This window comes from Pinus tabuliformis, chromosome 2_2 (assembly GCF_031772625.1).
Source record: "Pinus tabuliformis cultivar Carrire ecotype Pingquan chromosome 2_2, CPIR1, whole genome shotgun sequence".
Taxonomy (NCBI): domain Eukaryota; kingdom Viridiplantae; phylum Streptophyta; class Pinopsida; order Pinales; family Pinaceae; genus Pinus; species Pinus tabuliformis.
In genome coordinates, this window is record NC_142300.1 from 947391650 (window position 1) to 947418302 (window position 26653).

General features: G+C 32.7%; 1 protein-coding gene and 1 pseudogene across 1 annotated transcript in view; one reads left to right on the plus strand and one right to left on the minus strand.

Moving 5' to 3' along the window:
* Positions 1–13992: 13992 nt before the first annotated feature.
* Positions 13993–14477, minus strand: LOC149196321 (uncharacterized; annotated as a pseudogene).
* Positions 14478–15328: 851 nt separating this feature from the next.
* The window catches only part of LOC149196322 (putative glucuronosyltransferase PGSIP8), a 74852-nt gene continuing 63527 nt past the window's right edge, over positions 15329–26653 (plus strand). The window contains exon 1 of the mRNA XM_089408254.1: positions 15329–15377. Coding sequence (XP_089264380.1) covers positions 15329–15377 — 49 coding nt within the window. The remainder of the gene's footprint in view (positions 15378–26653) is intronic.

Sequence of the window (26653 nt, forward strand, 5' to 3'; positions counted from 1 at the left end):
TCCAGCCCAGAAACTAGGGGTTCTCAATACTCTAGCTACTAGCGCTATACGAGTTTCTAATAAGGACCATCTGATGGATGAGAAAGACCATCCCTTGAATGTCTTCAAGAAGAATGGTTATAATAAGTTCCAAGGTTTCTAAGCCTTTTTAAAATCTAATAAAGGGCACAGAACTAAGAAAGAGGTTGAGGTGGCCTCTAATGTCCAACTTCCCTTTATCCAAGGGATGACTTAGAAGATTGCTAGGATTCTGAGGAAACAAAAGATTGGCTCCACCTTTAGGCCTTTAAAAACCATTCGTAGCTCTTTAAGATATGTCAAATACCCTATTCATCCCAAATGCATGAAGGGTGTTTATTTAATTCTATGTTCTTGTGGAACCCCCTACATTGGTGAGACTGGTCGTTCCATTTCACAAAGGATTCAAGATCACGTGGCAGACCTTAGACATTGTAGGACCCGCACCATATTTTCTTAGAGGATTCTAAGGTCCTTACAAAGGTTGATCATTTCCAGAACCGAAAAATTAAGAGAAGCTATTGAAATTGAAAAGAGGAGTAAGACTCTTAATAGGGACGATGAATGGAAGTTAAGCAGCTCGTGGATCCCTTCTCTTTGTTCTTAACCCCTTGTTTTTCCTCGTATTTTTTGGGTTGATGGGAGTTTTGTTCTTTGGCTTGGTTTCCTTCTTCTTTCGTGGTTGATGTGAGTTCTATTCTAAGACCTTGCTTCCTTTATTGGTTTTTATTTTTATTTTTTTAGTATTTTAATATTATTATTATGTTATTATTATTACTTTATTTCTTAGCTTTTTAGTATTAATAATATTTTTATCACATTTTTCCTTTATTAATAGAATAATTTTATAATTTTAAACATCTTTTGTAAAATTAATATAATTTTTAATTGTTAATTCATGTGTATCTTATTAAATTAGATAATTAAATATTAGATAATGTTAGGGTCACATTATAAATTAATTGAAATTGTAAAAGTTTGTATTTTTTAACTGAAAATAAAATAAATTAAACTAAAATTCAAAATTAACGAATAAATAAATTGGTTTTTATTCCTTAACATTCTTTTGTATTAATTTTTCTTGTGACCATTGGAAACTTACCATTGCATCTCTGAGATATTTATTAATGGTCATTTGATCTTGCTCCTCATCTTGGTCCTCATGATGAACCTAAATTTAGGTTCAAAACACATCGACCCTTTATTCTCTATATGATTTCTCCATAAAATCTAAATATTATATACTTTTATTTTCACTATTAAATTTCAACCTAAAAAAATTCATATTAAATATTTTTTTCACTTTATCTATATTTTAAAATTTTATATTTCTAAATTATTTTTGATACACACTTATTCATATGTTATTATCAATTCAACCTAAAAGAAATCATATTCAATTAATCTATATTTTAAAATTTTATATTTCTAAATTATTTTCATACACACTTATTCATATGTTATTATCAATTCACACGCAAAATGTTAATTCACCCGTACAATGCAAGTTAACACATGTATTAACTTAAAAATTATATATTTTAAGAATTTTATACTTTTTAAATGGGATTGTTTTAATTATAAATTTTACCATATATAAGCAATTTGCAATTTTACAATGTGAATTAGTTCATACTTAAATATGTATGTCTTACACACAGGGTATAATATTATTACATTTTAAAATAATTTTAATATTTTTATTTTAAAATAATTTTAATATTTTTTTTACTTTAAAAATAATAATGTCTGAGTGAGATTTTGCATTAAAAATATGTGTTTTTTCAAAGAAATTATAGTTTCAAATTTAAAAGGGGTATAATATGCACACTTTAATAAATTTTAGAAGTCAATTTTTTCGTCCTCTCATATACCAATTTGATGTAAACAAGTAACTACATTAAATAATATCATTTACTTTTTTCTAAAATGGACTCACAACTTTTTAACTCCTAATACTTTTCATTTTACTTACTCATACCAACTTACCATATATTTTGAAAAACCACTAATATTTTCACAACTTTATAACTTTCACCATCCTTCATTTTACTAATTCCCTCATAGCAATTCACATAGAATTTGAAAAATCACTAATATTTTATTTTTATCCAAAAAATCTCCAATTTTATCTTCTCATAAAGTTAATTGTTACAATAAAAATGCCCTCTTTTTCTTCTAATTGAAGATTTATTTTCTTAATTTCTACTTGGCCTTATACTCCATTTTTCCGAAGTCAATATACCAATTTCCTTCCATTTGCATTACAATTTCCTCTGGTATTTTTTCATTTTACCTACTCTCTTATTCCAACTCACATGGAATTTTGAAAAATCATTGATATTTTCATTATCCAAAAAAACCACTTCCCAATTTTATCATCTCTTAAAGTAAAGTCAAGGCAACAAACTCACATGCTTAGAAAAACACTTGTAAAAAGAATAGTCTATTTTGTTTTTTTAATCGATAAAGAAGAAGATCACATTCACATCTTCTTTACACACATTTCTATGCAATTGCAATACAATTTCTTCACCATGTTACCTCTTCTTTACACACATTTCTATGCAATTGCAATACAATTTCTTCATCATTTTTAATTTTACCTAATACCCATTCACATGGAAATTGAGAAACTATTGGCATTTTCATGACAAAAGAAAAATTTCCAAAATTTATTATGTCATAAATTCAAGTCCATACAAACAACTATCATGTTTGGGAAATTATTGGAAGAATAATTTGATTTTCATTTATAAAAGAAAATATCTTTGATTTTGCTTGGCTCTATGCCCCATTCATGTCAAATAAATACATCCATTTCTATGGAAGTGCATTTCAATTTCATCCAAAAAAATTCATTTTACCTATTTTCTCACATCAATTCACATGGTATTTGAAAACACATTGATATTTCCATGAGCTAAAGAAACTCTCCATTTATCATCCCATTAAGTCAAGTTAATATAAACAAATCACATACTTGAAAAATATTGTTAGAAAAATACTCCATTTTTTTCTTAATTTATTAGTTAAAGAAATGTTTCCCCAATTTATTCTTATCCCTATATCCCATTCATATTAAAATTAATATATCTATTTTTATGTAATTTTTTTACAATTTTCTCTACCACCTTTAATTTTACCTATTATCTCTTAACAAACATTAATATTTATTTAATTAAAAACAAAATTTAAATTAATTATCTCTTCAAATAAATCAATAAAATCAACACACACACACACTACACCCCACTTGTCAAAGTAAATATACATAACATCAATTCATTAATAACAAAGTACTGAAAACTGTTTAAACTAGCTCGGGCGATGGTGGGCCTATCTCTAAGAAGAGATGTGGCAACTACATTCCTTCTGAACTATGTTACAATGTGGCTCAGAGGCCTATTTATTACTGAGAAATAGTGAAAATCCCTAAACATCCAAAAACCTAACCTGAGGGAATGAAGCGCTAAAATCTTGTGGGCCTCATTGGGGTAAATTGGTACATAAACTTCATGGGGTCGTAACTTTGACATATGATGTTTGTTTGACATGTACGATACCTCATCAGAAAGATCTATCTGAGGACCACATCTTTCATCTGCAAATCCTATCAAAAAATGGAAATTTTCTCATTTTCCAAAAAAAATCGTTTAGGGCCTCAAAATGGCTTAAGAAGTTCAAGACCCAAAAAACTACCAAAAATAGTAAACTATGCTACAATTAAAGAAACTTAAAGAAATAATGTTGGGGGTCCAATTGGAATATGCGGGTGGCCACTAATATCCATCTGGATTAATCCTCACCCCTTAGGAAGCAATGGTCCCCATTGCGTTCAATGCCTCCATGAGATGGGGAAACTTCTACTGAACTTGGACCTTACTGAGCCACTTGCACTGGTGCTAGATTTAGTCATCTTTAAAATCTTGATCTAGTTGGATTTTCTATTGACAAGCATTCTTGATGTAGAAATTAATGTATAGATTTAAAACTGCTCATGAAATTTACTAAATCATAAGACTAGAAGCTACTCTACTAATATGTGGAAGAAAAATCATGATCGAGAACACAAATCATTAACATGAAAAAGGAAACATCACACATGCACAAATATTTGTCTAGGTGAAAGAAACTACGCAAAACCCCTTACTATCTGTATTGCATTAATCAAAGAATCTAGATGAATACAATTTTCTTGATCAAGCTTGAGCACAACCTACACATGCATCTTCTATACTCTACCTGACTAACTGAACTTGACCAACACTTATCCAATTTTTCAAACCTACAAGATCCTAATTCCTTGTGTTGTTCATTCAAGAAATTAGCCCCTATTAAATAGGAAATTCCCTCATCTGGATTGCACAATTCCTTTAGGTCCTTCCTCTGACTGCATGCACCATATGTACACATTGAAATATGCTACAAATGGTAGTACACTGCCTTGGAATCTCCATCTCAACTGGGTAACTTGAATTCTCTAAATGCATGAGCTAATTTAGGTTGAATGCTTAGTTATCTGGATGATCATTGTGTGTGATTGAAGTTACACTACACAACTTGACCTTCCACTAGTTTCTCCAACAGTTGGAACTAGTTTAACTTACCATAACTCAATTTAACTTAACTAAATTGCTACAACTAAAATTAACTCAACCTAGGCTTCTAAAATTTAGGAACCCACTACACACAACTAAAATTCATGCCCCTAGATCGAATTAACTAAGCTAGAATCCTATTTTTTAGTAATCAACTCAAGTAAGCTAAACTTCAACTCATTAACTCAAATTCAATGTTATTAACTGAGTGACAAGAGCCATGTCACCTTAGTTAACTCCTCCAAGTTATCTGTTGATGTGGAATTTCAAATTTCCTCAATTTTAATTAAGGAAAAATCAAAATTGAGACTTTCTTGCTTCATTTTCAACACTCCCTCTTAGCAAGAAATGGATTATCAACCACCCCTATAATGCACCTATGGAATGTAATGCATGCAACACCTCTCACGTTTTCTACTGCTACTGCAACATCTGCAACTGAGAAGTATTCAAAAAAGCATTTAATAAATTGTGTTGGAAATTGTATACTGGGAAATTGTGCTGCTCCTGACTCTACTATTGAGACTCATGCTTTTTTTTCACCATTCCTCTACACTCCTTAATATTTGACTGACACTAATCCTCCTGCTACTCAATACTCTCAGCCCCCCGTAGTAAGGTAATGACCCATGAGGAGAATGCCTCAATGTACCCTGCCCAAAATTTTGCAATTCTTGGACTAGGGAATGAAATCACCCCTACCTCACACCTGGAGGTATGGGTGCATGTGATCCCTCTACACACTTGGCTCAGACTCTCCCCCTACTAGAGGTATCTTCTTGAGTGGATGTCTCCACTTTACCTCCTATTTGCTTCTCCAAAACTTGTTGAGGCTTCTTCTGAGGTTGCATGTTGAGAGATCTAACATGCTTTGTCTCAACCACCATGTCTCTAGTCTCTGCCTTTATCCTCAAGGATTTGCATGCATCTTCTACCTCAACCGCATATAAGTTCTTTACTCGAGCATTGATCTTCTTCACCTGTTCCATGGCTATGTATCTTAGGAATTCCTTTCCTTTGTTGAAGATCACATTGTACCCATGATCTTCCAAAACTACAATGGAGACAAGATTCTTATTTATACCTGGAACAAACATCACATCCTTGAGTTTGAGAGGGGAGCCATACTCCCTCTAAAAGGTGTCTATGTCAATCCTGGTCACGCTGTACCTTCCATCATCTCCCATATCGATGTGCATCTAGAGATCTTTCTCCTCCAAGTCACTGAAAAATTATTTGTTCCCTGTCATGCGGAACGATGCACCATTGTCCAGATACCACACGCTTCCCATCACTGTGATCATCATGCATGCGATGAGAGTAAAGTTAAGCTCAAACTGTGAACCAAATATTCACTTGCTACTACTATTGCAGGCTCCCTCTTGCTTTCCTTCTTCTGTGGACACTTCGTGGCATAGTGCCCATATTCATGATAATGAAAGCACTTGATTTTGGACAAGTATTTCTTCTTATCTTCTTGGCTAGAATTAGCCTCACCTTTGGGCTTCTTCCCTTTCACCTTTCCTCCTTTGCTAACTAATACGAAGTCCTCTTCCTCTTCCTTGGATGAGGTCCCATCTCTGGTATTATGCCTTATTTCTTCCTACACTAGGTTAGACCATATGCGCTCCCAAATTGGTAGTTTCTCTCTACCATTTACCAAATCTTGATAGTTATGCCAACTATTGGGAAGGCCCAAAAGGGCTAGAGCTACCCAGGGACATTAACACCGACCCCACAAAGCTCATCATGACACTGTGTAAAACTACTCAGATACTGCATAATTGTGTCATTCTTTTGCATCTTGATACTTTGAAGTTTTTCCTTGAGTGCTAGCTTCTTGTGGTCACTATTGTTCTTGAACAAGTCTGTTAGTTTTTTCCACATAGCGAACAAATTCACTTTCTTGTGGAGATTCGAGACAATATGATCCCATACTCCCTCTAATAATATTATCCTCACTTTGGCCACATCCTTCTTCCACTAAGAAATAATCTAGGCATCATATGCTTAGGGTTTTTCACAAATGCCATGATGTATTCTAGCAACCCATTTTCATCCAATATTGCCTCCATGTGAATCTTCCATGCAACAAAATTTGAGGTGCTATCCAAGGCCTACTCGAACCTGAGTCCATTGAAATCCATCTTCTTAGTCCTAAAAAAAACATGTAACACTGATCTTCAAATTCGAGTGTCCTACAATGGCAACTTCAAAATCTCTTCTCCACTGGGAATATAGCTCTAATACCATGTAGAAATTAATGAGTACATTCTAAATTTCTCATGAAATTTACTAAATCACAAGATGAGAAGTTACTCTACTGATCCACGGAAGCAAATTCACAATCAAGAACACAAATCATTAACATGCAAAAGGAAACATCACACATGCACAAAGATTTATCCAGGGGAAAGCAACTTCTCAAAACCCCTTACTATATGTATTGCATTAATCAAAAAATCTAAATGAATACAATATTCTTGCTCAAGCTTGAGCACAACCTGCACCTGTATCTTCTATCCTTTTCCTGACTGACTGAACCTGGGCAACACCTAGCCAATTTTTCAATCCTCCAAGCTCCCAATTATTTGCAATGTTCCTTCAGGAAAGTAGCCCCTATTAAATAGGAAATTCCCTCATTTGGATTGTGCAATTCCTCTAGGTCCTTCCTCTGATTACATGCACCATCTGTACACATTGGAATATGCTACAACTAATAGTACACTGCCTTGGAATCTCCATCTTAACTGGGTAACTTGAATTCTCTGCATGCATGAGCTAATTTAGGCTGATTGATTGGTTATCTGGATGATCACTGTGTGTGATTGAAGTTACACTACACAACTTGACCTTCCACTAGTTTCTCCAACAGTTGGAACTAGTTTAATTGACCATAACTCAATTTCACTGAATTAAATTACTACAACTGAAATTAACTCAACCTAGGCTCCTAAAATTTAGGAACCTACTGCACACACTGAAATTCATGCCCCTACCTCGAATTAACTGAGCTAGACTCCTAATTTTTAGGAATCAACTTAAGTAAGATGAAATTGAACTCATTAACTCTAATTCAATGTTATTAATGAGTGACAAGAGCCATGTCACCTTAGTTAACTCCTCCAAGTTGTCTGTTGATGTGGAATTTCGAATTTCCTCAATTTTAATTAAGGAAAAATTAAAATTAAGACTTTCTTGCTGCATTTTCAGCACTTTATTTGTGTCCATGATCCGATCAATTGTGGCTAGTTCCATGCAGTTTAGGTTGAGCTATGTTGGTGTTAACTATTCTTCAATGTCTGATGTGTCCAACAATAGTGGAAAGTATGGTTGAAGGATGTCCACAATGAACATTAGGTGTAGGTCGAGGAATGGGGGAACATTGAGCTCGAAAGCATTGTCTCCCACAACCTTGGTGATGGTGTCAGGTTCATATTGGAGTGGTCATAGTTTCTGATGGGCTCTGGCAAGGCATTATTTTTGGAAATGAAACCAAACATTTTTGCCTACATGAAAATTATGTGGCACCTAATGTTGATCATGTCTCTCCCTATACTTTGCATTGGAATTATCCAAGATGTCGTGCACCTACTGGAAAATGTGTTGGATGCCTTCAATAAACCTGGTTTCTTTATCAGATTTAGACTACACATGTCCAGATTTTGTCTGTGTAGTCACATTAGGCATGGAAACATCAATCATACACACTGGTTTAAATCTCAAACCCACTTGAAAGGGACTACAGCTACTCAAGCTATGGAGAGCTTTGTTATAACGGTGATACACATAAGTAAGGTTCTCATCCCAGGTTTGTGGCTGCTTGGAGTTGTAGATGTGTAGTATCTGCACTATCATCCTATTGAAGAACTTTGTCTGGCCATCAGTCTAGGGATAGAATGCAGTTGAACCCTCTATCCCAGTTTGATATAATGGTTTACGGGATCCCAAAATGTACCCACACACCTTCAAAGAAGAGTTTGGTAATTTCCTTTGTTGTGATACTCTTCTTGCAAGCTGCCAATATAGCCATCTTAGGAAATATGTCGATGACCATAAATACACAGTCATTCCCATGTTTGGTAGAAGGGGTGTCAGATAAAAAATCCATGGAGATGAATTCCCAGGGCTGGATGGGAGTAGGAAAAGGACTGTACGGGCCTTACTTCTTGATGGTTGGCTTGGTGATGGTACATGCAGTGCATGATCTGATATATTTTCCAACATCCTGTTGGAGTCTTGGCTAATAAAAATACCTATGTAGTACAACAACAATTTTTTCCACGCCAAAGTTTCCTACGACCCGACTGTAGTGTTCCTCCCAAATCAATTTGGAACAATTGCTTAAAGGAACATAAAGGTGGCTTGGGTAGCATAAGAATGCATCCTAGAGGTGGAAATTTGGAACTTTCTTGCCATCCACTAGCATTTTGTATGTGGTGGCGAACTTTGTATCATCCTTGTATAGTTGCGAACATCTAGAGGTCTTGTGGCCATAAGAGTTGAGAACAATAGTTAGTGTTGCAACTGGGGCCCGATTGAGGTCGTCTACAATATGATTGGTGTTGCTCTTTTTGTATTTAATGTTTAAGTAGAATTGTTGCAGATATGTAAACTGCTTCTCATGGGGATCATTTTGCAAGTTCCCTTGTGTATGTATAAACTGAAGAGGTCAGTGATCTATGTGGATAACCATCTCCTTCCCTAGAATGTAATGTTTCCAATGTCGGCAAGCCTACATGACAGAATACATCTCTTTAACATAAGTTGGGTATTTCCAGAGTGTATCGAAAAGTGGGTCATTGTGATAGGCCACCAGATGCCTTTCTTGGGTGAGGATTTTTCCAATAGCATAGTCAAAGGTGTTTGTCTCAATTTCAAATGGTTGTTGCAGGTCTATAAATGCGAGTACAAGTGTAGAACAGAGGTGGTGCTTTAGCTCAATGAACACCTTGAAAATTATTTGTTGAGTAAGTTCGTTGAAAATTATGTGGGGTATCAATTCGCTCATATAGCATCAGGTCCACAGTGTTCATCAGTCTTCGTGGCAAGAGCGAAGTGAAAAAAGATCAAGCCTTATCCTCATCAGTGGTATTTCTCGAAAAGGGTGGTTAATTAATCATATTCCAACTTAAAATTTAATTGAAAATTCTTTGATATAAGGGGATGAGAGAATTTTATATAAGTTTCCTATAAAATATAGTTAAACCATTTGGTCATCATAAATAATAAATCTAAAATGCAGACTTCAACTTGAAAATAGAATTGAAGAAAATGGAATTTAATATAATCCATGACACATAAACACAAGTCATGAACACTTATATTTCTTTTAAGTATCTATTTATTGATTATGAAAAAGGGGCACTCCACCCAAACATAGGCTCCTTGTTGCACCAACTCTCATTGTAATAGAGGCCAACACTTAAGCTAAAACTCTAGATCAATGCCAAAGCCATGTGTCGACGTTGCTTCATTATTTTTTATAACTAAATAATGCAAATACATGCCTAATAATCCTTTGCAGTCGAGCATTCTTAGACAAAAACAACAACTTTATGAACATTATTGAGATTTGCTTGAGGTTAGTATCCCAATCCCAACATATTCCAAGAAGGGTCAATAGGATGGACATGACCATTACATGCAATCAACATTGGTGGTAGAGTCCCTAAATGCTAGAGAGTTAGATTGGAATTTAGATTCTGCAAAAATACCATGTGCATCATTAGTGAATTGTGAACTTGTAGATCTAGCTTATTTAAAATACCAATGGTAATCCAAAATTTTTAAGCTATTCTTGATCAAGGATTTGAACAAACAAGGATTGCATTCAACTTACTTCTTTAAGCCAATAATGATAGATTCTGCAAAAATACCATGTGTATTCTTAGCGAACTGTTAATTTGTAGATCTAGATATAAAATACCAATGGTAATCCAAAAAATTTAAGCTAAGATTAATCAAATATTTGAACAAGGAAGGATAACATTCAACTTACTTCTTAAGCCAATAATGATAACTTTCATGGATGTTTGTCTTTCTCTAGGCTTGCAAATCAAGGATGTCCATTCCATATGCCCATGCACATTGCTCTAGATCAAAATTCTTTGATATAAGGGGATGAGAAAAATTTAGATAAGTTGCTTTTACAATATAATTAAACCATTTGGTCATCATAAATCATAAATTTAAAATGCAGACATAAAATTGCAAATAGAATTGAACAAACTAGAATGTAATATAATCCATGACACATAACCACAAGTTATGAACACTTACATTTCAAGGAAGTATCTACTAACTAATTGTGAAAAAGGGACACTCCACCCAACCATAGGCTCCTTCTTACACCAACTCTCATTATAATAGATTTCAACCTTTATGCTAAAACTATAAATCCACAAAGGTGATTTACCTATGGTTGACTTAAACTCTCTTCATATAGTCCAATTCCTCTATTCATAATCAATTTTCCACCTACAACAACCCCAATCCATAACGTTCTTTCTCGTCTACTTGTAATCCAAGGAATGGGATCGGTTTCACCAATCAACAATCCATTAGGCTAATGCACTTTCCTCCAGGGCTCCAACATATGATGGCCAACAATTTTCACTGTTGGTATTCCAAATATTTTGAATTGTAGATAACTTTCACAATGATAGCAATTTTCATTACAGATAGTCTTCATTACATTCATAAATATTGCACTGTAACTCAACATAATTTCTACATCAATTCTATGGTTGGTTATATAGTCAGTGTGTTGTGTCCTTAAGTGGATAGAGTATATAGACTATCTACACTGACCTTAGGCTATAAAAAACTAGTTTCTTTATCCAAACAATTCTCCAAACCCAAAATTTCTTTTTAAATAGAATAATTCATATTCATAATTTAAATATTCAATTAAATGGCATAACACATACTCTTTCCTATGCTATAGCCTTAAGGTGTTTACTTTGTAACATATGGTGCAATTTCTAGTATTAATATTATTAGATTTAATAGCTTTGAATTAATAATTTGAGGAAATGTTTGTATCCAGATGGATTTGATCCCTCTTCGGGCAAGATAGATCTGCGATTAGATGTATCTAGGTTGGTTTTTAACACAAAAATTATAATTATTTAAAAAGACTATTAATTAATATCTATCACATCATAAAAATATATTAAAATAATAATATTTATAAAAAAGAAAATCATTTCTTTAATAAGAATAATACATATTTATGTAAACCACCAAATTCCAAGTTCAAATCTCTCTAGGCCAAACCAACAAAGAAAGAAAACATTCATAACTCATAAATTTTATATATGTCATTACTTACACACATCAATTAAGCAAGTTTCATATAAAAAAAATTAATTAATCAATTTAATTAAAATGAAAAAAAGAGCATAACTACTTTTGAGATAAATCTCAATCTTTTATTTGTGACTATTAAAATATTTTAAAATATTCCAATAAGGTTTCAAATCTCTATCATCCACCTCCTTATTATTGATAATTAAATTAAAATTTTAGATGCCCTATTCTAAAATAGAAAAATCTCATAAAATCTCCACGTATTCCCTAAAATATGTGAATGGATGGTGGCTGAACTACCAATTACAATAGATATTCTAAAAAAGAAAGTGATTTCTCTTCAAGTTGGGATATCATAAAATGGTAGAATTAGATCTTTTCAATTTATCCCAATTGCCTCTCCTATCACTTAAATTCTCGAACATTACATAACAAAGAACTTTATATCAAATCATTTCCATAATTTTATAAATTTAACCTTGTTATTATTGAAAAATAAAAAGATTAGACTCACTCGAGTTCTTCTTACTAAATCCTGCAAAACATTCCAAAAATACCCTACATCTCTTTAATAGGCAATCCAAAAATATCCTACCTCTCTTTAATACGCAATCCAAGGAATAGAAAAGGGAAAAAAATTAATAATTGTGAATTCAAAAAGAAATTAAATCAATTAAAACTATTTTATTTCTATCTCCTTTATATCATATTAATAAAAAAATTAAACCACGTATATGTTTAATCCCCCTAAATTGTACAATTAATGATTAGATGACGTTGAGTGATGTATGCTTATTGATTCAAGGAGTTAACTGAGTTTAAAACTATACTAGCAATTGCGCCAAATGTTGCAAAGGAAATGTTGTAAGTCGGTAGCATATGAGGAGAGAGCATAGATGAAAAGTGATGTGTTATGATATGTTATCTAAATGCAGCCCAATTTGAAGAAAAGAGAAATTTTAATGTTGTCCTCCCTCTGCCTTGTGTCAAAGGAAACACCGTAAGTGGGTAACATATGGAGGATGAGCATAGATGAACACAAACTTATGCATTGGGAATCCTTAGGTTTGTTTTTGGAAAACTCTGTACCAGATCTAGATTTAGTATCACCTTTTCCAATCTCATTCTCTACAACAAATTTGAGATCCAAGAGTCGACAATAGGCCTTATGTTTTCCAAAATTGATTTCAATTAAATGAGCTCTAATAAAATTACTAGAATTGAGTTTTGTCTCATTCATAAAAAATTGAAAGATAGTCATAAACCCCATGAGGTCCAAACTACAAGTCATTTTAAGTTGTTGACCATTAAGGTGCTCCATTAAACCAAATGGTATTGAAATTCTATAGAGAATTTTTCCAACTTCATTTTCATGGGGATCCCACAATAATCCAAGGGTTGTAGGGGCTTGGTACCAAATTGTAAATGAAGCCGAAGAAGTCATGGAGGCTTACATGAAACTATAGAAAACAAATGTTAGTATTAATGAAGCTATGGCACAATAAGTTGTGGATTTTGAGCATTTGAATGTGGATGTTAAGCATTTGAATGTTGGTTAAGAAGATTGACTCTCAGGGCCTGGTTTCCCTCCCTTATCCAAAAAAAACTTCACACGTACCGATCGAATATGGTTTGATGACTAAGTCAAAAAGAGATTAAAATATATGATATATACTAAAAGAATTAAGAGACATCAATGGATTCAAATAGGTGTAAATTAACAAGAAATGAAGATATATGATATATTTCAAGAACAACAATAGAGGGACAAGTTACAAACCCATTCCTTGAGTTCATCCTATCCAATGTGATCAATAAACTGATGCAACATCCACATAAGATATACCCATATTGACCTAAATTAGCAATATCCATTTGAGTATTATATTGTAATCTAGATAAGGATTACAAACACAACCAACATGATGACAAGAAAATAAGCAATAGTAATTGAAATAAATTGTCTACATGTAGATGGTACAAATAATTGTCATAATGAAGTTTTAACAATTATCTTCAACTCCAAGGACAAGGAAAATGTAATGTAAGAACAAATAGATCAAAACTGCAACAGTTGACGAGAGTCATAAATAGATGATTCAAAAGACCTCAACAACGACACATTAGTAAATTGTTTGCTTCCCCAGTGCACCATGCTAGGTTGATCATGAGAATGATTAGTTTGTGTTTCCAAGGACCTATACATGAGATCTATAGTGCCTTGAATATATTGTGAGCTTGCAGCCTGAGAGCCCTTGAAACTTCTCCCCAGCATGCCAAATATAATTCCTCCAAAGTTTCCCATTTCGCCTGCATTGGAAACAAGTGGCTTACCTTGGTGGTGTTTATCCATAGAATTCACAATAGTTGCAAGGAACCCACTTGTTGCAAGATTAGTAGAGGACTGGGGATACATTTTAATAACTTGTTTGTTGCAAAAAGACCAAAGTTGTGTTGTACTCCTTGCATCAATGATGCTTGGGCCATAAGAGGTTAATCCTGTAGCATAAGTTGATCCATTGTGAGACCTGACCGCATGGTCATATCAATTGAAGTTGGAAGTTGAGAGTTTGAATGTGGGTTAAGAATATTGACTTTTAGAGCTTAGTTTCCTCCCTTCTCCAAAAAAACTTCACACGTAGCCATAGAACATGGTTTGATGACTAAGTTCACAAGAGATGAAAATATATGATATATACTAAAAGAATTAAGAGACATCAATCATGGATATTTTGATGAAATGCTAATATACTAAAAGAATTAAGAGACATCAATCATGATTATTTTGATGAAATGCTAATTCTTTGACAGTGCATTTATTTGTTATATTTATTTGAAGGAAACTGGGGATGAAGGTTCCATACCCTTAGTGTAGTTCTGTTGCAGAGAACCATAGCACGTGGGCACATATTCTACAAACAAGCCACCGTTGACCTTTTCCATCTGTGCTATCGATTTTGGATTGATTTATTTAGATGGCTCACAAGGTACCCGGAAAAATGGACAAAATGGGAACAAAGGGTTGGCCACCTAATTTTGGATCTTATGTTTACACACTGAAACTATATTCAAATACTAATAGCGAACTATATTCTTTTACATTGCACATTGTAGGAGTAATTCAAATGTATGGAAGCAAAACTTGTGCCAGAGTCAAGTGTCCTTGAGGGCTTAATATAGATGATATTAAAAAGGCAGGAGAGTGTCTTGCATTTCAGGATGGATGTGCAAACTTCTTTGAACAAATCCTTACTAAGATGGATGTTTTAAATGTGGGAGTTCTTTTTCATCAAGTGGTTTGGATGGTTTACAAATTCATTCAAATAAACTTACCTTTGTGGAATCAGTCTCGATCGGTGGTATTGATAGGCGTGTTGAGTCCCTAGTTGATAAACATGGCGATCTTTGCTTCATGGCAAGAAGCCTCATGCGTTAACCTAAGGCGTAAGTAGTGCAGAGTAGTAGGAAGAGCATGGTCATGGTGGTTGTGTCTCTTTCAAGATTTTTTTTGAAAGTCCACACTCTTTCCCATGAAATCATGTCATGTTCTATGAAATTATGAAATGATACCTATAACAGGACACCTCCACCATATAGATTTGTTTCAGTGCACAAAAATAATATATGAATATACTCACCATGGCACAAATTAGGGACAAAATCCATACCATTTCACCCACAACAACTACCATCCCCTGTATCGTAAATACAAGTTCATCAATCACAAACAATCACATCCACCATACTCTGGTTAGCAAACAAAAGTATTCCATCTTTATGCTATTAAAGTCCCTAATCTCTGCAAAATGAAAAGGAAGCTTATGAAAAAATTTTGCACATTTGTATCTGTATCTGACCTTGTCTTCTTCACTACTATTGTGAGTGATTTCTTCGGAACTATGCACAACATTTACACTACGAAACATTTATAGTCTCAAAGAACATTAAAACCCGAGAGAGATAGTTAGTTAGTTAATTAAGGAGTTGGGTAACACTTGGTAAAGTGTATCTAAGGGTGGAAAACATTTGAATTGTCTAACATCAGACCTGTATAAGGAATATAGGTAAGACAAGAGGGGCCTTCTGGCTTAATTATAACACATATATTAAATTGTTTAAAACTATATTAACATACATATATATGAAACAATATTGAATTTATGTTAAATATTTTTCTTATTTTCATATTTCTATACCTGATAAATAAATAAATAAAAAAAAATATTTATTAATTAAAGGAAGGTAATTACATAATTTTTAAATCTTTAAAATATATAGTTTAATTTAATTTTAGTTATTAATGTTAAAATAATTTTTTTAACATGCAACATGGACCTAATTTGTCTTTTATTTTTCATTATTTTATGCATGACTCACCACATATTTTTTTCAAATATTTGTTACAATATTAAAATGAAATATATTTAACATAATTAAAGTTCAAAACAGTTATCATTTTCATAAATATAATAATTTTATATTTTAACACTATATGTTTGATTAACTTTAACTTTAACTTTAAATTATACTTTATTATTAATAAATATTTTTTTATGCAATTATAATATTAATAAAAATCAAATATAATTAAACTCGCAGATCCTAAATTTTATTAATATATCAACTTAAGGCACTTGTAATTTAGGTTAAAAGACAATAAACTTACAATAAAATGCAATGTTCCTTACTTTATTTATATTAAAACATAATTCAAATAAATAAAATATTGAAAATTTGATAATTGTAATCTGGATGTCCTAACAAAATTTGCCAACCATGCATCGGCGATAATAATGAAATGCATAAAAAATTTGAGATAATCTCTCGAGTTAAAAGTGATAACATTACTTGTGGATTTATGTGGAAGGATCAATCGTAAAGGACACGTTTTGTTTCGTTAAAAGACTTGGGATTTGATGGACACTGAACTTCTTGGTCCGATTCTCCACTAACTTTGAAATGTCATTTTGGCAAGATTATTAAAAAATGGGGCAGAAATTTTTTAAAATTTGTATGATTAATAAGGAGTAGCGCCCATTATTTCTTACTACTAGATGATAAGTGATAGGTTAAATCTTTGTGTGATGAATTTTTCTATCACTTTAAAAAGAAATATTTAAAAAAATACAAAATTTTATAATATTGTTTTTTCATAAAATTTTATTAAATAAAATAAATTTAATAAAAAAGTTCTTTAAAAATAACATATTAAAATATTGATGATGATGATCGTGGTGGTCGTTAACGTCCATTGAGACCAAAACTTTGGTTTATCGGACCTCAAGAAATGAATTATTTAGTTTGATTTAAGATTTTATTCCTATGCTCAAAAAGCTTGGAGAGAAGCCTCTGAGACCAAAACTTTGGTCTATTGGACCTAAAGAAACAAATTATTTAGCTTGATTTAAGATTTTATTCTTACGCTCAAAAAGCTTTGAGAGAAGCCTCCCGAGCTCACTGTAATTTTGACAACGTAAAAGACTAGGAAGGTCAGTATTGCAACAAAGATTTTGAAACTGAGATCTCATGTGGTTGTACGCGGGGCACTCTAAGAGGAAGTGATTTTCATCCTCGATGTTTGTATTTTCACAAAGATGGGAGAACCTTTCCATCCATGTTGTTTGAGGAACTGCCTAAGGACCCATTTCACTATGGAGCTCATGAGAGTAAAATTAACTAAAACATCATTTATCCATTAAATAAGGCATAAAATCCAACACACACATAACGAAGTAGTGTTGTGTTATATATAATATTAATTTTAAATATATGTTAACATTATATGAATTATATTTAATTATAATTAATAATAATATATTTTTTTTAAATTATAATAAAAATTATTTACTTAGGTAGTTTAATTGGTAAGTGTTGTAGAAATGAAGTCTCACTGAACTTGAAATTTTGTGTTCAAATCTTGTACTATTCCAGATCCGGATGAGAAATTGGACATGATGAAAATATAGTCCTACCAAACTTACAAAAAAATATATATAATACAAATTATATTTAATTTAAAAAAAAAAATTATTGAATATATAAAATCTTACTTAATAATTCTATTTCATATTTAATGATATAAAACTAATGCATATTTAATAATATAAAAATAGTATGCTTTGAAATTTATTAAATTAATAAGCATTTTCGACAATATCAAATATTAAGTAATGGTAGGTCTTATCTCTCGTCACAATTAATAAATTTGGAAAAATTATTTAAAGTTGAGAAATTTATTAATTGTTATATGTATTAATAATCTATAATTTTCATTGTGACTTGATATTGTTATTTTATTTGAAAATAATTTTATTTAAATTTTGGACATTTTTATAAAATAGTAAATTACTTTTTTGTTTGTAAATTACTTTCTGTTTGTTTGATTAGGTTATGTGAGACTTGTGATTACTGGCACATTTAACTTATGACTTGAGTAATCGCAATAAGGGGCAATTAAGCCATTAAAATCACTCAATGATTCTAGCAGATATGGGCCACAATAACCTTTAGCATGGCCACGATAACCCTTAGCATGGCTAGATTTTTGCCCACATTATTTTGAATCAATGAAATTTACACTAGGAAATGCCTTAACAAAAAACCCCATAAAAGTCTACTCTACACCCTATGGGAAAAATAGTAAATTATTAATAAAAAAATAAATTAGTATTTAATTTTCTATTATGTTAATTCTTAATCAATACAAATACATCTATCTACATTAGTTTTAGAATAATTAACAATTGTCAATAAATATAATAACATTCTTGTATTGAAAGAAATTATTAAACTCTATTTTACATTCTTCCACAAAGCTAGATAATTTATGTCAACATCCAAACACCATATTGTTAAGTAACAATACATAGACACATACTAAGAAAACAAGGTATATGAATAAAAAACATTCAAACTATATTATTAGGTGGCATTACATACATTAAAATAGTGATTTATAGAGACAAGTTTATTGAATTGTGTTGGGAATCGGTAGAGGTCATAAAAGGGGTTTCTTATCTTGTTGGGAGGCAAACCAAGTACTCAATACATTGCTTTATCCCAAACATTGAACATAGAAACAACCATCGCAAACCCTATCCCAATTCTCATCTCTAATGCTATCAAAGACATCTTTTCTCAACCATCCTCTCTTGATATTACTTTGACTGCCACTGTCTCCACTAGTTGTCTTCATATATTTTTTATTGTATCTTGGAACAGGATATCCACATAAGCACTTATTCCTTTTAAAAGAAGACTCATTAAGAGTGTAAAATTGTGTCCCTAGTGGAATTGACCCACATAGGTTATTAGATGAAACATCTAGATAAGCCAACATTGATAATTGAGATAGGTCTTCAGGAATTTCTCAATTTAATTGTTCTTGGACAAGTCCAACTGCTCCAAATCAGGTATCTCACTAAAAGATCCTGGTATTTTTCCTTCCAATTGGTTCTGAGAGAAGTTTAATAATCGCAAGCTTCTCATGTTGCCTATGCTTTTAGGGATTTCTCCAATAAGATTATTACTAGAAAAATGAAATATAACGTTTGTAATCAAGACATATGACACATTATACTCAATCCATTTTATGTATTCTTCCATTTGAAAAGAATACTTGATCAAATAAAATTAATATATTGCAAAGCCTCACAGTCCTTGAAGATTATATGGTATTCTTCCATTAAAATCATTGTTGGATAAATCTAACAAAAACAAATTGATAAAATTTGTGATCTATTGGAGAATAATACCTTGAAAATTATTATAACTAATGCTTAAAACTCTCAATTTACTCAAATTTACAAGGGTTGAAGGAAGCTCACCTCTAAATCAACAATTATTTAAATCCAATATTATAAGCTTAGTGCAATTAGCAAATGATGAGGTTAAATTCCAAGAGAAATTGTTAAAATGAGCGGAGAAAATATTTAAAGAAGTGGAATTATAGATGCATATACTAGGAATAGGTCCCTCCAATTTTGTTTTGTGATAAATCTAATGTCTCAAGTGAAACCAGATTATTAATATTATTTGGAATTGTTGTTTGAGAAGTATAAGCATTTAGCCTTCTTTAAATTAGCAAGGGTTTTAGGAATGTGACCTATGAGTTTATTTTGAGACAGCTCTAGGTATGACAGATTAGTCAAATTGAAATGGCTGAAGAATGTGTGAGTTGTGCGTTCTACATGCATCTCTATATATACTCTTGAACTTAAGTCGATTGTAGATTCCTCGAATATTCGGGAATCCGCGAAAGAAATAGGCACAGGTCAATTTTTTTACCACGCCCATGTCTGTCAAATTCCTGAATATTCGTGGAATCTGCAATCAACTTAAAAATGCCCTATACACACGAGTACAAGTCACATTGACGAGTGGCATGGTGTCAAATTGAAAGAAAGTGTTGAACAACTCCTTTGGAAATAATTTGTATGCTATCAATTCACTCGCATTTAGCGTTATCCTCACGGTGGTCGTTTGTCTTCGTGGAACGAGAGAAGGAAAAAAAAGGAGATTCCTTATGAGTAGACATGTACTAGAAAATGAAAGGGGCACGAGAGGTCTTTCTGCAAGTTAAAAGAAAAGAAAATATATATGGAGTTAGTGTGTTTATCAACTCCACTGAAAATGATTTGTGTGGTATGAATTTACACCTATATCGCGTTACCCCCACGGCGGCCGTTGGTCTTCGCCGCACGAGAGAAGAAAAACAAATTAAAGATCCATCCTCTCCGTTTTGACCACAGAGTCTTCCAAAGAAGGTGAGCTGTGTGTTCTTGTCTATATATACACGGTGGCTGTAAAGCCGTGTAAGTCGGGTTGAAGATGGAGAAGGAGTGGGCATCGATTGGTGTGGTATAGCATCCAAACAAATTGTTGAATAACTCCATTCTCTCGTATAACGTCAGCCCCACGGTGGCCTTTGGTCTTTGTGGCACGAGAGAAGTGAAAAAGTCTGCCTTTTTAGAAAAGGGGATAAGTCAAGAGTTTATAAGTTTTAAAAGTAAACAAAATATACCAAGCGTGAATGGTTGATTAATCATGTTTCAATTTAATATATATATATATATATATATATATAGTTAGAAATTGTTTATAAAAGTGCAAAGATACACTCAAAGTATGAAAGATTTGGGAAGATAATCTGGTCAAGATTTGGGAAGATTTGTCTTTCATCATTGTGTTTGAAGTAGCAAGCTTGTCTTATGGTTATGAATATAACATCATAAATGAATTATCCCCAAAATATGTGAATTCTATGTGCAATTGCAAAACCTATCCCAAATTTAAGGATTGGGAGTGTGGTACCCCAAAAATTTGCCACTACACATTTTAACCATGGCTATGTAGGGCCAACAAATAATATTGTTAATGCAATATCAACCTCAAAGCAGAAGTGTAAAAGCCATGCTAATCATGTAACTATTAGAAATGGGATAAAAGAACCATGTGATTGTGAGGACATGAATAGGTCCGTGACTTGGCTCAATGTGGTGGTTCCCCTGAAATGGTCCTGTAGAGAGTGTTGTTGCCCTATCATCATTTGAGGCAATTCATAATTGTCTTTATTTTTCCATGTAAATAGTAACAAACAATTTATTCGAGATATGCCATGAATTTGACAATACTTAAGTTGATACTTACAATTTTCTTTAGATAAAAATAATAGTAAAAGTTTATGAAATTTTATTGCAAATGAGCAAGGATATTTAATGGTTTCCTTTTATAAATGTTATCCATGATTCTTTGCTTTTATTCTATCTGAAATGATTTTTGCCTTAGCATTAGGACATCATTTTTTTTTTCCATAAATAGCAACATGAGTTAAACTCCAAAGCACTCATTATTTTATTATGTTCATGAAAATATGCTTCTGGGATTATCCTGTTCTTATGGCACATGTTAAATTTCCTACTTAGAAGGTTCAAAGAATTTATTAATGTTATATTGCCATTGTAATGGGCTATCAAAGTTATGCAGATAGAAAACAAAGAGCTTTGTATGGATGCTTATGATGGAAAACAACTATTGGTAAAATTGTGAGTGCTTTGTATGGATGCTTATGGTGGGAAACAAATATTGGTAAAATTGTCAGTGATTTTTTTTTCACAACATTATCCCAAAAAATCAACTTTGCGAGCTCTCTTGGTATTACAATGCCAATTTCTAATTGTATAGTGTCCCATACTGTATTTATCCAGTGGTGATTGAATGCATTGACTTGCCGCACAATGGCATTAGTAGGCATTGTGTTATTTGAAAAAGTTCCAAGAAATTAAATATTTAAAATATGGCAATAATTTCAAGATCATAAAAAAAAAATTTTTTACTTGCTAAAAGTATTTGGTTGGTTGGTAAAGCAAGGTGATTATTAGTTTTTTTCCAAGAGAGATAATATTTATAATAGATATTTTCTTTTAAATAATATAAAATACTTTATCTAGTTTTTTGTTGTTTATCCATTTAGGGCATTGAGCCACAACTCACTTTTCATAATATTTCTTTTTTTGTTCTCTGAAGAATATTAGTAGGCACTTGAAATGTTGGTGGAAATGTGTCACCCAATGATTTGGATATTGAGGACTTACTGGGTAAACAAGAGCAAGGAGATATGTATGTCCTTGGTTAATTTTCCTCATTGAACTTGCCTTATTTGAATCTTGCCATTGATTATTCTCTAGCTATGCATGGTCATTATTAGTTTTTTCCAAAGAGAATAATCTTTATATAATATATATTTATTTTAAATAATATAAAATATTTGCTCCATTTTTCTGTTCTTTATTGATTTAGGGTGTGGAGCCACAACTCACTTTTCATAATATTTCTTCTTTTGTTCTTGGCAGAATACTAGTAGGCACTTGGAATGTTGGTGTAAATGTGCCACCCAATGATTTGGATATTGAGGACAAGTTATGTAAACAAGAGAAAGCATATATGTATGTCCTTGGGTAATTTCCCTGATTGAACTTGCCTTATTTGAATTCTACCATTGATTATTCTCTAACTATGCTTTATTTGATTTTTAGTTTGTTATCATCCAAAAGAAAAGAAAATAGGCTATATTGAATGAGAAAATTAATTATAAATGGGGAAAACATCAACCTCTTTGCTGGAATTTCGATTTTCTACTCTTGTTAACTCTTTGTTCATCATTTCAATTTAATGGAAGGCTATCTGTCTCTATTTCTCATGGGGCAAAAGCTTAGAAAATTGAATTATGTAGATTTGTAAATTTGTATGGTTATGAAATTTGCTCAGAGATGAGATATAATTTCGCTGATAAGGCCTCTCTTCTACTTCTGAATTTCCATAACAAGCCTTAGTTATATGTGTTGTAAATGCCTTCTGGTTGTAATAATCCCATAGAAACCCCAGTGTCTGCTAGTTCTCACACATGGCATTTTAGAAACCCTACAGTTTGCTAGTTCTCACTCATTACATTTTTTGTCTGTGTAGTTTCCAAGAGCTAGTTCCTTTGAATGCTAGTAATATTTTTTGGTGCTGAGGATAATAGCCCTGTATCCAAGTGGGAAGCTATCATTCATAGAACATTGAATATGAATCCCTAAGCTAAATCGAAGTGTAAATGCTATAGTGCTTCTCCTTAGACGTCGACGATCAAGGCATCTGATTCTTCTAACACCATTGTAGATGAAATACTATCTCTCGAAAAAAGGCTAGCAATGAAGATGTTAATTTGTTGTCTGAAAGCATTGGAAAAGATACCATCAGAGATTGGCTAGATTCTAGTAATCTATATAACTTCAGTAGAGTCTCCATCTTATGAGGAAGAACATGATCAACCTTGCCATAAGAGTTAATTGATTTCCAGTATTATTACAGATCCATTGTGGTACATCAACCCAAACTTACAAATCAATACTATTAGGGCCCATCAAACCCTAATTCAGTTGTTACGTGCCCTAAATAAGTCAACCATCAATATGCCTAGCTTCCCAAGAAGTTCCATGACTGAAATCATCTAGAAGTTGCCTCTAAGAAGATCAATGTAGGCAGGTATTCATTAGTGTGTGCTGCAGTGTAGTCCAGTACACTGTTAGGGTGCTATGTAGCACACTTGAGCCCTCTTTGGCCTGCGCTGGGCGAATTTGAGAAAAAATGCATTGGAGTTTGGGAATATTCTTATCCATTGGATGCATCTAGAAGTTTCCCAAGTTTATCTACTCCTTTGAGCTCGAATTTGGATGGGATAGGGAGTTAAGAAACATCAATCCATTTATCCCTTCCTCCATGGAATTAAATTCTAAGTTTGGGAGGGAATTTATTATCACCATTTATGGCATAACTTCCTTCATTCACCTATAAAAAGACCACTCATCTAAGTGACCAGGAGCTAGAAATCATTGAATTATAGGGAGATGCTACCAGTATGAGACTTGAGTTGATTTCAAGTATTGTAATGATGTCAAAATGTCTTTCTTGTTATGAGGAGAGGATGGGATTAAACTGGAGGAGTGATGTTGAATCAAGCAAATTGGGTTGTAACTCTTCCTTTTACTAATAAATTGTTCAAAGCTTTTTCCATATGCTTGTGTTATTCATTGATGCTTTCATATATGTATCATGTACTTGATTCCATCATATGTTTAATCAATAGATCATTATCATATGCTTTGATCAGTTTTTGTCTTCTATCTGTGTGCAGGTATTCTTCAAGTGGATTAAGTACGGAAAGGAGTGATAGAATTGGTCAAGGGAGATAAGGAGTAAGTGAAAGCTTCAGGTAGGCTTCTTTACCTCTTATTTAATCTATTGGTCATAGAAAAGGTAGAGAATGCTTTGAACTGTTGTTCTAGACTTAGCTACTAGTCTAGGGGTTTAAACGTTTATCTGTAGACACTAAAACTTCCAAAACAAATTGGCGACTCTGATAGGGATAGATTATCCATCTTAGTATCTTAAACACCTCCTTAGATACCTTGAAATACTTTACTTGTTGAAATTCAGCCTTTTGCATTAAATTTTGGTCAAAGTTTGAGGTTAGATGACTCTTGAGTGGCCTCACAGGAATCAACGCAGGCTAGCCTTAGAGAGTGCATTGCAATGCACCCTCCAGTTAGATACAGTGCATTGTAGTGCAGTCACTCACTCTTTAGCATGCGCTGATCTTCCTAGGGCCAGATTTCCACCCTTGGAATTAAATTTTTTTGCCAAAATTCTTTTGATTGCTTGTTTGCTGATTGTACACGGATGTCATGTCTCAGAAAATAGTTTTCCATCTCCTTTGCCATCCCTAATTTTATTAGATTGATTAATGTTTCTTTAATGTTTTCTTTGTCATTATTAGTCTATAGTCAAAGTTAGAATATATTTGATTGGTCTTTGTCGAGAGAAGGTGTCTTAAAATCGTCTTTTCCTTTGAAAATTGAATTGTCGTAAAGTCTTCATTTGTGAAGATTGATTGATTGATGTGTGAATATGATTAGTATTTTCATTGAAAGTGTCGTAATTCCTCATTTGTTTGAAAACGAAAGTGTCATACAATCTTCCTTTCCTTGAAAAGAAATTGTCGCATAATCATCATTTTTATGAAAAGAGTTTATTGATCGATTGTGCATTAGGTTTCCTTTTCATTCATTCACATTAAGGGAAATATAAAAGAAATATATGCATTTTGCATATTAAAGTTTGTGAATTCTTGATAGGAATAGATAGGGAAATTCCATTAGATATGCTCTTTGCTTTTTGTTAAATATATGATTGCTCTATCCCTACTAGCTAAGGATTTTCATTGTTAAATTGAATGGAAACAATGCTTATCATATTAGTTTCATTTTAGGAATTGCAAACATACATCACGTGGTTAAATTTTAAAGGAAAATTATAAAGAAGATCAACTTAAAATTTATCTGAATTTACCTAATGGAGCATTGTCACCTAATGAAAAACATTTAGAGGTCTAGGCTAGAGACAAGTTTCAGCGTCATAAAACAAAGCAGTTGTCGCTAACTTGTCTACAATACATGCAGAGTGTGATACCTAATTCCACGTATGTGAGTATATCATAGCTTTTCCACATACCTTCAGGTATATATGGCAGTGTTATAGTATATAAAGTATATGGGAATGTTCTCACTGTGCGGTTTTGCATTAGACAACGCTTATACGGATTGGGCCTCCATGTACTTTTGGGTACATATGGGAGGAAAACACTAAGTTGCTATCCATCCTTAGGTAACCGAATCGACGACCTTGTAAATTGTGATACACCGAACACAACATTCGGGGAGATTGCTTGCCCATACTTCTTGGTTTGGCAGGAGGTATTTTGCAGTTCACAATTGCTTGGTAAACCTTTTTCCTAGATTATACCTCTTTTGTTTTGTTATGTTACATTCATTAAAATAAATTAATTGACCACAAATAAAACCCTCCACGCTCACTGCTTATTTGATATTATGTTGAAACATATGGTGACAAATCTGGAGTCCACCGATCAAGGAACTTTAATGGGAATCCTAGTACTTTTCCTCCTTTTGGACATATTGGTGCTCTATATATGGCTACATTGTCCCTTGCGGGATTTACAATTGGCTTTCCAGTATGGTTGTTTTTAACCTCCTTGGTTCCACAATAAAGTACACCTCCAACTAGACAAAAACAACCTTTAGTTGATCCTAAAGTTGACCCTTTGCCTTCTTCCTGGATTGTTTCTTCCTCCCCTTCTTCCTCTTCGTCTTGTGAAAGTATTG